The following is a 14,309-nucleotide window of genomic DNA, read 5'->3' as shown; positions in this document are numbered from 1 at the left end:
TTGTTGATAGCATTAATGTATGCTACTATTATGCTATAGTAATCTATGCTACTAATCTATGCTATAACTATTATTATAGTTTTCTTATAGAGTGTGTAATTTCTTTTAACCAATACATTTTTAGAAATTTATTTTATTTTATGTATATGGATGTTTTGCCTGCGCCTATGTCTGTGACCTGGCATGTGCCCATGGAGGCCAGAAAAGGACACTGGATTCCCTGGGCTGGAGTGACAGATGGTTGTGAGCTGCTATGTGGGTGCCAGGCATCAAGCCCAGGCTGTCTGGAAGAGTCCAGCAATGCTCTTAACTGCTGAGGCAGCTCTCCAGCCACATTACATTTAATGAATGATGGTTATCTAGACTGTTAGTAACTCAAAGGTTGTTAGCATGTAGACCTGGAAGAATTTAGTCAATAAAGGAAAGCCAAGATAGTTATTTTATCCTTCATCTTATACATATTGCTAAATGAATACTACACGTCAGTAGCCATGGCAAAACCATAACACAAATGAAAACTTACCTAATCTGCAGGTCCAGAATAATTTGTCTTTTGTCTACATTTTCAGTATAAACCTTAACACCATTGACTCTAAGGGGCTGAAACAAGAAATAGCTTAATTTAAAACAGAAAAAGGCCTAAAAGCAAAAAAACCTAACCATAAAGCAACAGACATAATAAGGACACGTTAAGCATTAGACTACAAGTGCAATTTTGGTTTTATGAGACAGTTTAACTTTGACAATTTATTAAGCTTGCATTCTTCTGTTTTCCTCTATAGAGTTAACAGTGGCATCCACGTGAGATTACTGTGAGGTAAGTGACACCCAGTGAGGACTCAGCAACACGGGTACTGTGAGGTAAGTGACACCCAGTGAGGACTCAGCAACACGGGTACTGTGAGGTAAGTGACACCCAGTGAGGACTCAGCAACACGGGTACTGTGAGGTAAGTGACACCCAGTGAGGACTCAGCAACACGGGTACTGTGAGGTAAGTGACACCCAGTGAGGACTCAGCAACACGGGTACTGTGAGGTAAGTGACATCCAGTGAGGACTCAGCAACACGGGTACTGTGAGGTAAGTGACACCCAGTGAGGACTCAGCAACACGGGTACTGTGAGGTAAGTGACACCCAGTGAGGACTCAGCAACACGGGTACTGTGAGGTAAGTGACATCCAGTGAGAACTCAGAAACACGGGTACTGTGAGGTAAGTGACACCCAGTGAGGACTCAGAAACACGGGTACTGTGAGGTAAGTGACACCCAGTGAGGACTCAGAAACACGGGTACTGTGAGGTAAGTGACACCCAGTGAGGACTCAGAAACACGGGTACTGTGAGGTAAGTGACACCCAGTGAGGACTCAGAAACACGGGTACTGTGAGGTAAGTGACACCCAGTGAGGACTCAGTAACACGGGTACTGTGAGGTAAGTGACACCCAGTGAGGACTCAGCAACACGGGTACTGTGAGGTAAGTGACACCCAGTGAGGACTCAGCAACATGGATAGTGCTGTTAGTACATGGGATGAATACGTTTGCTTTTACTATCAAGCCCTTTACCCTTATCTCTTTTGATTTAATCTAATTTTCTTTTACACTATCCTTATTAATACTTCCCATTATTTTAAATTTATGTTTTACAAGTTTTCAGTTTAAATTTTCCCAAAAATTGGGCTTTTGAGTAGAAAAAAAAAAGATAAGGTATAGTTGAGTGTGGTACTGAAGGCCTATAACCAAACACTTAAGAAGCTGAAACATGGGATTGCCAGTTCAAGGCCAGTCTGAGCTAAAGAGTGGGACTCTGTCTCAAAAGAATACTTAATGTATGGTTCAGAAAACTGAATATGCAACCTCAAATGACAGATCATAAAATATGTTGTATTTCTTTTTTACTAAGACTTATTTTTACTTATGTGCATGCTGGGGGCATAAGATCTTCTGAGTTGGAACTATAGGTGATGGTAAACTAATTGTTATGGGTTCTGGAAATCAAACCTGGATCCTCTAGAAAAGCTCTGAACCATTGCAATATCTCCCTGGTCCACAAGCTGTATTGAGAGGCCAGCCTGTGCTTCATAGCAAGACTCTCAAGAAGCCAAGAAACAGAGGTAGACACAGAGAAAGAGAAAAAGTTGGAGAGGGCAAGGGGGAAGGAGAGGGAGAGGGGGAGGGGGAGGGGAGGGAGAAAGACATAAAAGGAGGAGGGAATTAGCTGGAAAGAAAAAGTGGGTCGACAGTAGTGGGAAGAGGGTAGAGACGGTCATGAAGGTATGAATATGGTACAATGCATGCATAAAATACAATACAAGCATGAAATGGTCAAAAAATTTAAAAACTAATAGTACCCGTAAATGCAAAAACTCAATGTTGTCTTAAAATAATTATCATATGCTAGAATTTACTTAATCATAAAATTTTCTACAACAAATATGTATCAAGAAGTGATTTCTCATCTAACTTTTAGGAAATATTGAAAAACTAATGAATATGAATAAAATCAAAGTCAATACTTTATGTAAAAATATTTGTTTAAATGTACACATATATATATACATATATATATATAGAGAGAGAGAGCACTTCTCTATACACTGACACACACACAGAAAATATGCATATACCCATACACACACACATATATACACATACATACATATATTTATTAAAGCTAGTAAACTGGATTTAAAATTGTCACTGTTTTTAAAAAGTCAAAACAGGGGCTGGGGATTTAGCTCAGTGGTTAAGACCACTGCTGTTCTTCCAGAGGGCTTGACTTTGGTTCTACCCACATTAGGCATTTGTGCAAATGCCTGTAACTCTATCTCCAGGCTCTGAGACCATCTTCTGGCCTCCATGAACACCTGTACGCATGTATGGCATATTCTCACATAGACACACACATATATACATAAACAAAAGTAAAAATTAAATTTAAAAAGTAAAAAAGAAACAACAATATAACTAGAATAAGGGGTTGGGATTTAGCTCAGTGGTAGTGCGCTTGCTCAAGTGCTCGGCCCTGGGTTTGGTCCTCAGCTCCAAAAAAGGGGAAAAAAGACAAAACAAATAGTACAATGAGAGTGAGGCAACTGCTTGCCTAGGAAGTGCAAGGCCCTGGGTTCGGTCCCCAGCTCCAAAAAAAAAAAAAAAAAAAAAAGAAAAAAAAGAAAAAAAGAAAAAAAAAAAGAGTGAGGCAACAAGCCCACAGCCTAAAAAGCAAGAAAAGTCAAACTACATTCTTGGAAAGAAGAATCTAAGAAATTTGTCGACTTTTGAACTGGTCTTCCTACGGAACAATTCCCTTCAGGGCCTGTAGAGTGGGTACATGTGTTCTTGGCAATCCCACTGTGTGTATAAGGAAGGGTAGTGAAGAAGAACAGAACTGACCTGATGACCCACATCCACTTTCGTGAAGCTGAAGGTGCTGAGGTGGGCATTTGCTCCGCGCACAGCTGGCTCTATGGTTTCTCGAAAGAGCTTCTCAATAAACTGACAAATAAAAGGCCACATGTGCTTTACAGTCTGGAAGGGAAGAATCTCATGTCAGGTAACTGCCATAATACACGATACATAATGTAGTCAAGCACTAAGAAATATTAAAATCATGTAGTCTCTTAGAGGCTGGCTTTGAGAACTAAAACAAAAGAAGAAATGGTCTTGTTACTCAATATCATTCCTGCAAAATGTATTCCAAACATTAAACATTTACTTCAGCAATAAACTACTGATTAGTCACTATCCTGCAGATGGGCGCTTTTATTTAGCCATTCTGTTTAAACATGTCTGCACATCTAATAATCACTAAAAGTCCCATGGCTTCAACTGACTGTGGGAAAACTTAAATAAATAGGTTGGAAGTGTGGCTCAGTTTGATCTCAATACCACAACCAAACTAAACTAAACCCAAGAAAAACTGCATGGACTTCAGTAATTACTCCTGCACTTTAATAACCATATATTAACTTTTGCTATATAGGGTGATTTCTGTCTAGCTAGGGTTACCATATTGTCTTAGAGATGCTCAAAACACAAGGTAAGAGAGATTCAATCTAAAGCTTACTGAAACAAAGACATCTTCTAAAAGGTATTATAGATTGGTAATTTCTTGGGAGTTATTTTTTTCTTCATAATAATGTTTCCAGAATGGTTGCTTGTGATTTCTATAAAGCAGATGTGAACAGCCTCTATTCAAGAAAGAAGGTATAAGGCCAGATGGCAATGCCATGCAAGCACATGAATTAGTCTTTTTCTCCTTAAAGCAAAGTCAGTGCTCACAACAGTCCTCCGGGGAGCAGAGTCCTGCTCATTGCAATCTGAACTCAACATTAACACAAACTCCCAAATATGGGAAGGTGGTCTCTGGCCCTCTAATTCCCAATGAATATTTGGAATATGTTAATCTTACCTTATTTAGCCATTCTGCTCTTTCAGTGTCTGGAAAATGAACCTGAGAAAGAAAACACACATACATGACTTAATGACTCCTGACAATCACAAACAAAATGACTGATAGACTATTTTGTGTTTATATAAAACTTCCTTAAAACACTCTGCTCTAATGCTTTGGCACAGTCTGGGAGAAGAGAAAGTGAAATGTGTGGTACCTGACTTGTCATATTCTGGAGGGAGAGGGTTGGAGGCCCACAAATATCACCAGAGCCTTCTCTGCCTTACACGACCAAAGTGGGTATTCCTTAGCATTTGAAACATCAGAGTATAGAAAAATGTCTTTTAAAAAAATATTATCTTCCAATCATTCTAGAAATATAGACTCAGACTTCAAAAATCTACCTCTCCTTTTTTATTTTCCCTTTTTCTATGCAAGGGTCACATCTACCAGTCTGTCCTCTCCCAAATGCACACTGTGATCATAGCTCTCCACAGGCAAGGCCTACATACTGGGAAAGTGATTGAAAATGCAAAAAAGAAACCTACATTAAAAATAGGTAAAGAATGTTTTCTCTGTTGTTGTAACTAAAATAAACCATTTTTGCAAAGGAAGCTACTGCTGTTTTCAGTCACAAGGAAGCTTTCAAACGAGAACACAGGACACAGAGTTTGAATTTGGAGATACAGCAGATCACAAGAGACTCTGTACTGGAGACCAAGGAGATGTGATGCTTATTAACTTTCCTGAATTTTAAAAGCACCCGGCCCAATAATGGTGTCCTCTGGCTAAAGGAAGTTGACCAGAAGTTGAGCACTATATAGTGTGAAAAGGTGACGTGGGGCTTCCAAGGTTTCTCAGACCCAACTCTACTTCTCAAGTTTGATTATGAAAGCAAACAACAGAAAATAGGATCTGGCCAATCCCTGGACATAAGAGAGGTCACTATCAAGCTGTTAATCACCAGTAGCTTATACTGGCTCTCAGAAGTCCTGAGAGGCCGACTGCTCCTCCTGCAGTGTCAGCAAGAGGGAAATAAGCAGGGTAGTAACACTGGTAGTTATGGCTTCCCTCTGTGTCTACAAAAGCATAAGTAGGCTTTACTTCCCTTGAACCATAAAATGTGAAGGATGTTTGGTTGAACCATGAAACATGCTAGAGTGAGTAGACATAGTTATTTCTAAATTAGATAAGCATAAATCCACTGGCGTGGAGGGGAGTGCAAAAGCCTTCCGAATTGGGACAATGGCTTAGAAGTTGGGGAAGACAACATTCAACAAGCTAAAGGGTCAGGTCAGTGGGCGGCTGTTCATGCTTGCCTAACTCTAGATGCTATGCTCTGTCATCAAAGGGGCAAATTTAACCCAAATCAACAAGTGTACAAGAAAAGGCTTCATTCTCCCTAAGAGAGAGGATGAACGTTCATGGTTACAACGAGGAGAGCAGTCTTGTTAGACATCAAATTAGGTCATAAAATCAATTCATTTGTAATCAGTACACTGTCATTCCTTTGCATTACTTGGAAGTAGTTTAGTAGTTAAATCAGGAACGGGATAGTGAGTGGCAGGCAGAGCATTAAAGCAGGTATTTAGATCCTTCTAATTTATTGTGAGGCTCTCTCCCATTCTACATTTTCCTTCTAAACCAACCAACCACTGGAAGCAACAGACCAAAGGCAAGTATTGAATATCTTCTGTTCGCTAACATGGAAACTTCTGCAATTTCAGAGTGAACACTACATTGAAATTTCTATAGGGTCAAACTCCTGAATATACTTGCCCTTTGATGTCTGACTGCCCTCACCTGCTTCCCCCAAAGGCCTCTCCTGGCCTGGCCTCCCAAATACTAAATTTAGCTAACAGAACAATATTCTAGAAAACAGGAACTTCCTTTCCAAGTCACCTTACTGAAGACTTTGAGTGCATATGTGTTTATCGAATCCTTTTAACTTTCTTGGCTTGAGCTTCAAAAGCAATGAAATGCAGTCATTTTTTCTGGGTCACAACTCAAAGACCCCACCTTCATACTCCCAGTTGAGTAAAGCCAGAGCAGCCATGGCTGTGGACATGGAATGATGCTCTTCCCACCTTCTCCTGCCAGCCCTTCGCTAAGAACCAGCTCACTTTAGTTTTGGTCAGCTTCCCTCACAGCACTTGCCACCTAGAGACCAACCAGACCTCCACTGACAGTGCTACAGTTCTCTGAAAGTCAGCATTTGCCACATAACAGACAAAACATTACACTAAATCATATTTGTAAATACCATCAAATGAACTTCTGGCTTCCAATAATGTCTTCGAAAAGTTTAAGGATGAACTCTCCTGTAATACAAGCTACAGCCAGATTTCCAACCAATAAAAAGTGATTTATAGGAGCCGTGCAATCTTAAAACATTGTTTGTGTAGCCATATATGTGTGCGTGTTTATATTTGTGTCTGTGTATATATGTGTAAATATGTAAATACATAAAATATATGTAAATAGATGCAGGGCACAAAAATATGTACTGAACCAGGAACCAAAAAAAAAAATCTTGATTTTTCTTTTCTGTTGTTACAGTTTAATTCTTTGTGACAACCAAATATTAATTTGCTAATCATTACATTAAGATCAAGAAATGTTGCCTTCTTCCTCGGCACTGCCTGTGAGGTGGCTGCCATCTGTTTTGCAGCATCATGGCTGCCTTTCAGCCTCTGGTGAAGCCCAAGATCTTCAAAAAGAGGACCAAGAAGTTCATCAGGCACCAGTCGGACCGATATGTGAAAATTAAGCGAAACTGGCGGAAACCCATAGGCATCGACAACAGGGTGCGGAGATGATTCAAGGGCCAGATCCTGATGCCCAACATTGGTTACGGGAGTAACAAGAAACCAAGCACATGTTGCCTAGCGGCTTCCTTCCGGAAGTTTCTGGTCCACAGTGTCATGGAGCTGGAAGTGCTGCTGATGTGCAACAACTCTTACTGTGCTGAGATTGCTCACAATGTGTCTTCTAAGAACCGAAAAGCCACTGTAGCAAGAGCAGCACAGCTGGCCATCAGAGTCACCAATCCCAACGCCAGGCTACGCAGCAAAGAGAATGAATAGATGGCTTGTGTGCCTATTGTGTTCAAATAAAACCACAAAAACTGCCAAAAAAAAAAAAAAAAGAAAGAAAAGAAAAAGAAAAAAAGAAAGAAAAAGCAATGTTGCAAGCTGGGTGTTGAGATGCATCTACAACCCTAGCGCTAAAGGAGGCAGAAAGGGGAAGCCTGGGTACTACAGAGACACTGTCTCAAATCAAAAGGAAAGAAAGAGAAAGGTTCCTAACATAGAAGTACTAGTTTTAATAAAATAATAAAAATTGTATGAAAATTATATTTTCACAAATTGAAGAATACTTTATAAGAGAGTAGGGTTTTCTTAAAATGTAAGCAATATATTCCAAATTTGAAAGAAAATTTCAAATCATCAAGTTAACCAGACATCAGTCTGACAATACACTGCAATGCAATGACTCCTGGGAGTGTTCCAGAGTGGGAGCCTTCCTGCTTTCCAACACTGGCTGCTAATGCAAAGTGAATGCTATCCAGCTTGGCCAGATACTATGGCCAGGAATGATGCTATTCAAACTTGAAGGATTCTCTATTCACAGTTGTGCACCAGAACAAAAACCATCACCTGTGAACACTTGGGAACCTTGACTTTCCTCACAGTGTTTTTTGCCACTGGATGACTACTTACTGCACACATGTTGAAGTTCTACCTGAAGAACTCATGCATACATCATTTAGAGACTTGTGTTGGAGAGGGAAGAGCACTGTTTAGGGATCTGATCTTACCTGGATGGTTCACTAACATTCCACAATTAGACAGTATGCATGTTTAACACCACACACATATGTGCACTGTGTGTATACACACATACACACACACCTCACCTCATACACATACATGGTCCCTGACCCTGCCCTTAACATGTAGCTCCTAAAGCCCTTTGTAGACAAGGATGCTAGTGAAGCAGGACAGGAAAAAAAAGAAAGAAAAGTAAAGGGGATTATCAGCCTGGCTATGAGCAGGGCCTCAGTTCACACCTCGACTGCTGTATCTCCAGCCATAGCACACAGCTGGGTGACAAGTTCACACACCATCTGTGCCAACTAGTTTTAGGCCAACTTGACTGACACAAGCTAGGGTTACCTGAGAGGAGACACACACACACACACACACACACACACACACACACACACACACACACACTTAAGAAACTGCCTCCACAAGACAGGGTTAGAGGCAGGCATGTAAGACATTTTCTTAATTAGTGATTGATGAGGAAGGATGCAGCCCACTGTGAGTGGTGCCATTCCTGGGCTGGTGGCCCTGGTTCTATAAGAAAGCAGGCTGAACAGACCATGATGAGCAAACCAGTAAGAGTGCCCCTCCACAGTCTCTACACTAGCTTCTGCCTTCAGAGTCTCGTCCTATTTAAGTTCCTGCTCTGACTTTCTCAGATGATGAACTGTGATGTGGAAGCATAAGCAAAGTAAACCCTTTCTTCCCATGTAGCTTTTGGTCATGGTCTTTCATCATAGCAATAGCAACCCTAACTAAGACACCATTTTAATGCAATAACCATCCTATAGCATATGGAAGATCCCACTAAAGTATGTAAACAGAGAGATTTAAGCAAGTAGTTTTGTTTCCCTGCCCTCCTAGCATAGTCTTGAAAATAGGTTAGTAGATGAGTAACTTAGTCTAGGTTTTATTGTTACAATGAAACAGCCTGCTTTTTATAGATCCCAGTGCCACAGCCCAGAGATGACACCAGCCACAATGGATGGGGCCCTCCCTCACTGATCGCAGTCTTTACAAATTAAATTTTCAGACTCTTTAAAATATCCAATCTCTCTAAAAATTCAAAATCTCTTAAAAATTCAAGGCTTTTCAGTTGTGGGCTCCTATAAGAAATCAAAATTAGATTAAATACCTTCTTCGAGGGGGAAGAGCGAGGGTATAATCACAATCTGAACCAAGTGAAACTAAGCAACAGTATAAATAACTGAGAGGTCAATGTCTGGAATCCACAATCTTCTGGGCTCCTGCAAAGGGCTTAGGTCACTTCTCCAGCTCTGCCCTCTGTAGCATATGCAGCTTGTCTTCTATGTTCCGGCTGCTGCTCCATTGCTGCTGCTATGGAGTTGTCCTATGAAACTGGCATTTCCAAAACTGCTGGGGTCTTCTGATACAAGTGGACTGCACTTTCACCAATAACCTCTCATAGGCTATCACCATGGTGCCATGCCTCAACTTCTCTACATGACCACTTCACTCCTGCGTATCAACTGCCACTGAAGCTGCATCTTCACCAGTGGCCTCTCCTGGCCTCTCAGAGTGCCAAGGGTTGGAGATTGGTGCTAATGCTTTCAATCCTTGTGTCCAGAAACTGAAGTTCCTTGTCCCCAACTGGTTCTTAATCTATCAATAAAGATGCCAGGGTCTAATGGCTGGGCATGGGGCAAAGCACTTAGAGTTGAATGGGTAGGAGGCAGAGAATGGCCAGGACTGGAAGAAGAAAAGGGGGACACAGTAGAAACAGGAGATAAAGTCAACCAGCCATGTGAGTTTTCAGGGTCACTTTCCCGATTGGGTCTGGGTGGCAAGGGAAGTTTTAGGAGTGCCCAGCCTATGGCAGGGAGCATAAAGTGGTGCAGCAAAAACTCACAGCCAAGTCTCAGCTGCTCTCCATGAATCCTTCATGGAAACACTTGCACTTAGACGCACACTGTATACTTCAGCTTATTACAACAGAGGGTCTGCACACAGAGAGTTTAGTTTGAGAAGATGCTAGCTAGAGATATTTTTAATATTTTAAATAGTTAATGATTTTTGTCTGCATATAAACCAGTCTTAAAATCTATGCAAATAGAGGGAGTGCTTAAAGAAAGTTAAAAATGCTCAAAATATTTATCTACACAACAAAGCTGCCTAGCAGAGTGGAGTTTGGGGTCTCGCACCAGTAATTCCAGCAATGGGGAGGCCAAGGTTGCTCAAGAACTATTGCTGGAACTATTAAATAAGGTGAGGTCAAGCTGCCCATGGTGGCATAGCTAATCTTCCTTCCTTTGCCTTCCTAGCTGGCATGCAAGCAACCCAACATCTGCAACGCTCTTCCCTGTGCTTTCCAGGTACGAAAGATACAAAAAGTCAAGTGCATCTCTTTATGTCCTATGGGCTGCACCAGACAGGAAAAGGAACAGAGATCAAGGGCCTGGAGAAAAATAGCAAACACACAAGCAGACAAATTACCCATACACATAAAATAAATAAATTTTTCTTTAATCCACAAGGTTATAATTTTGTCAGTGGTTTGTGCCATGGTAATGTAGCTTTGGTCACTATAAGCATGTAATCTGACATACTAAATATACTTCTCAGGCTGCTTCCAAACCAGAACATTTAAAATTCTTTCCTAGGTGCTTGGTTACCAAGGAGAAATTTCAGTAAGGCATGTTTCACAGCATTAAGGCATGTTTCACAGCATTAACATCTCTCAAGTCCTTACCTGAGACAATAGGTGATCACAATCATTCTAGTATAGTCTCCTCACAAAGTGGGGCTAACAGAGTTAAGGTAAAATTTTAACTTTCCTATGTTACTGCAAACTGCAAAGGTCTGAATCAAGGAATGGCTGCTTAAGAAAGCCAGCAGGAAGACTGAACCCCCAGTGAACTAGATTGTTGGGGGGAGGGCGGCAATGGGGGGAGGATGGGGAGGGGAACACCCATAAAGAAGGGGAGGGGGAGGGATTAGGGGGATGTTTGCCCGGAAACCGGGAAAGGGAATAACACTCGAAATGTATATAAGAAATACTCAAGTTAATAAAAAAAAAAGAAAGAAAGAAAGAAAGAAAGCCAGCAGGATGAGCTTGGGAGGGAGGTGTAGCTCTGACTCCTGATAGTTGAAGGAGGAACAGGAAGTAACAGAGAGGACGTGTCTGATCAGTGTGTCCAAAGCCATTTGCCTTTTATATTTGATAATTCACTGTCTCCTTATTATTGAATGACAGATAACTACTTTAAGGAAACAGAGTAGAATATATTTTTAAACTAGGTGACTCTAGTATAATGTCTATTACAAGAAGTATAAACTATCTGAAAGCCAATTATATTCAGGGGAAAGGCTCTAACTATAAAGTTCAGGCTGTCTCGAACTTGTGATCAAATTGCTTTAGTCTCTAAGTGCTGGATTATAAGTTTGTGCCAACATGCTTGGTTAAAAACCTCTTCTATTTCAGTAATAGATAGCATACTGAATTTCATATGTACAACAGGCATACAGAATTCATATAACTGCTTGATTTTAAGCCATTTTATGTTTCATCATATGTCTTAGGGTTTCTATTCCTGCACAAACATCATGACCAAGAAGCAAGTTGAGGAGGGAAGAGTTTATTCAGCTTACACTTCTATATTGCTGTTCATCACCAAAAGAATCAGGACTGGAACTCAAGCAGGTCAGGAAGCAGGAGCTGATGCAGAGGCCATGGAGGGATATTACTTACTGGCTTGCTCACCCTGCTTTCTTATAGAACCCAGGACCACCAGCACCACCCACAATGGACTGGGTTCTCTCCCCTTGACCACTAGTTGAGAAAATGCCTTACAGCTGGGTCTTATGGAGGCACATCCTCAACTGAGGCTCCTTTATCTGTGATAACTTCAGCTTGGGTCAAGTCGACAAACACAACCAGCCAGTACATCATAGGTATGGCATGACAGCAAAATCTAAGTCAGGACTGATGATAGTCAATGGCAGAATCAACACAGTGACAGCTTATAGCTTATAGCTAGGGCTATTAACACCTCATTAAATGACTTTTTTTTTAAAGTTAAAGCATATTTTAATAAAATTTTCAAAATCTTTAAACATCCTTTTGTTACTACTAACAGAAAGTTACAGTTATTTGATAATCTGATTAAAACTGGGATTTTTGGCATCAGCTTCATCAATATCACATGTTAAAATGAGTCCAAAAAGAGGAAGTCTATCTTTAATACAGACAATCTGGTTGGTTTTTAAAAATCCAAATCCAATACTGCCAAGCAATTGAACACACTTGTGTTTTGACTAGAATGAACAAGATTGATATGCAATTGTAGCATTAAATATATATGTATGATTATGAAAATGGGATTCAGATCCTTTAGAATTAAGATAAGAAACAAAAAAAGCATAAGTGTCCCAATCAGAAGTCACATCAAGGTTAAGTTCAACCAGAGCTAGAGTCTTATAGCTGAGTGGTTAACAGCACTAGCTCATCTTCTAAAGAACTTGGGTTTGACGGCCAGCACTCACACAGAGTGCCTCAGTACTGTAACTCCAGTTCCTGGGAACTGAGGACCCCTTCTGACTCCACAGACACCGCACACATTGTGATGTACAGATTCACAGATATACACATATGTGCATGAATAAAAATAGATCTTACAAAATAGGTGGGTGTGGAAACATACACTTTTAATCCCAGCACTCAGGATGCAGAGGCAAGAGGATCTCTAAGAGTTCAAGGCCAGCCTGGTCAACATAGTGAGTTCCACGACAGTCAGGATATATAGAAAGATCCTATCTCAAAACCAAAGACTAACAACAAAAACAAAAGGAATACTAAGTGATGACCAAACTTCAGTTTCAGAAAAAAAATGATAAAAGTTTGTATATCTCTTGATCCATTTCTTAGTTTGCTTCAATTTTTACTGAAAATTTGGTAATCTATGCATTATGCATGCATAATTGCATATAAAAACCAGAATTAGATAATAAGAGCATTGCAATAGAATTGAAAAATAGACATTCAGCTTTTGTTGCTAGTCCCTGACAGCTCCTAAATCCCATGGAATGTTCTGGGTGATATTTCATAAACAGAAGCATCTTCTGTTCTAATTAGGTGATTTAATTTAATTGAGAATTAATTTAATGGTATGGTAATTTAAATGAGAATCTCCCCCATAGGCTCAAATATTTAAATACCTGGTCACCAGAAGTGATGGAACCAGGTGGTGGAACTGTTTGGGAAGGACTAAGAGGTGTGGCTTTCCTGGAAGAGGCCTCATCTGTGAGATTTCAAAAGCCCACCCGTTTTCAGTTAACTGTCCTCTTTCGTGGCTGTGGATCGGATGTGAGTTCTCAGCCTCTGTTCCAGCTCCGTGCCTGCTGGCTGCCATGCTCCCTTGCCAGCTCTTTCATGGACTAATCCTCTGAAAGTGTAAGCAAGCCCCCAGTTAAATGCTTCCTTTTATAAGCTGTCTTGATCACAGTGTTTTGAAGTGGCAATAGAAAAGTAACTAGGACAGGTGACTTTTGGTAGGTTTTCAAATAGCTGTAGGAATGTTGGGCGCTAGACTGACCAAACAGACCCTGAAAGCTGGGGCTTCCAGCTCCACTCCTAACCTCTGGAACTAGAGACTTGGGGTCAAAATAATACCCAAAGGCCAGTGATGAAGTCAGTCCTGCCTATATACCAGTGCCAGATGGGAAAAGACATTTCTGGGTCCAGAAAGCTTCTGGTTGGTAAACACACAGGGATGCTGGAAGAGTGGTGTGACTGACGAGAACAAAGAGACTCCATGTCACATCTCAATATCTGTCTCAAATGTATCTCTTCTGCCTGGTTGTTCTGTAACATATCCTCTGTGAGAAACCAATAAAAGTAAATAAAATATACTTTTCTAAGTTCTATGAGTCATTTTAGAAAATTATCAGACAGGGAGAGAGATTTGTTTGGTTTTGTTTGTTTGTTTGGTTTTGTTTTTAAGAACCCTGAACATAAGAGCCATCTGGGAAGTAACATGAGTAGGCTGGTATCTGAAGCTGGTTAATCCCATGGAATAGGGCCTTGAAGCTGTGAGGTCTGCCACTAATTCTGAGTAAGACCACTGTA

At 40.6% G+C, this 14,309-nt stretch overlaps 1 protein-coding gene and 1 pseudogene across 11 annotated transcripts in view; one reads left to right on the top strand and one right to left on the bottom strand.

The window, feature by feature from the left end:
* Esyt2 (extended synaptotagmin 2) overlaps positions 1–14,309 on the bottom strand; it is a 95,731-nt gene that overhangs the window by 55,427 nt on the left and 25,995 nt on the right. For all 11 annotated transcript variants that reach the window (XM_063261796.1, XM_039112112.2, XM_063261797.1 and 8 more), the window contains exons 2-4: positions 4,413–4,454; positions 3,395–3,529; positions 524–600 (exon numbers count right to left, since the gene is read on the bottom strand). In XM_063261796.1, coding sequence (XP_063117866.1) covers positions 524–600; positions 3,395–3,529; positions 4,413–4,454 — 254 coding nt within the window. The remainder of the gene's footprint in view (positions 1–523; positions 601–3,394; positions 3,530–4,412; positions 4,455–14,309) is intronic.
* Positions 7,024–7,575, top strand: Rpl32-ps17 (ribosomal protein L32, pseudogene 17; annotated as a pseudogene).

The sequence above is a fragment of the Rattus norvegicus genome, chromosome 6, assembly GCF_036323735.1.
Source record: "Rattus norvegicus strain BN/NHsdMcwi chromosome 6, GRCr8, whole genome shotgun sequence".
Classification (NCBI taxonomy): domain Eukaryota; kingdom Metazoa; phylum Chordata; class Mammalia; order Rodentia; family Muridae; genus Rattus; species Rattus norvegicus.
The sequence above is the reverse complement of the archived record's forward strand: the minus strand, read 5'-3'. Positions and strand labels throughout refer to the sequence as shown.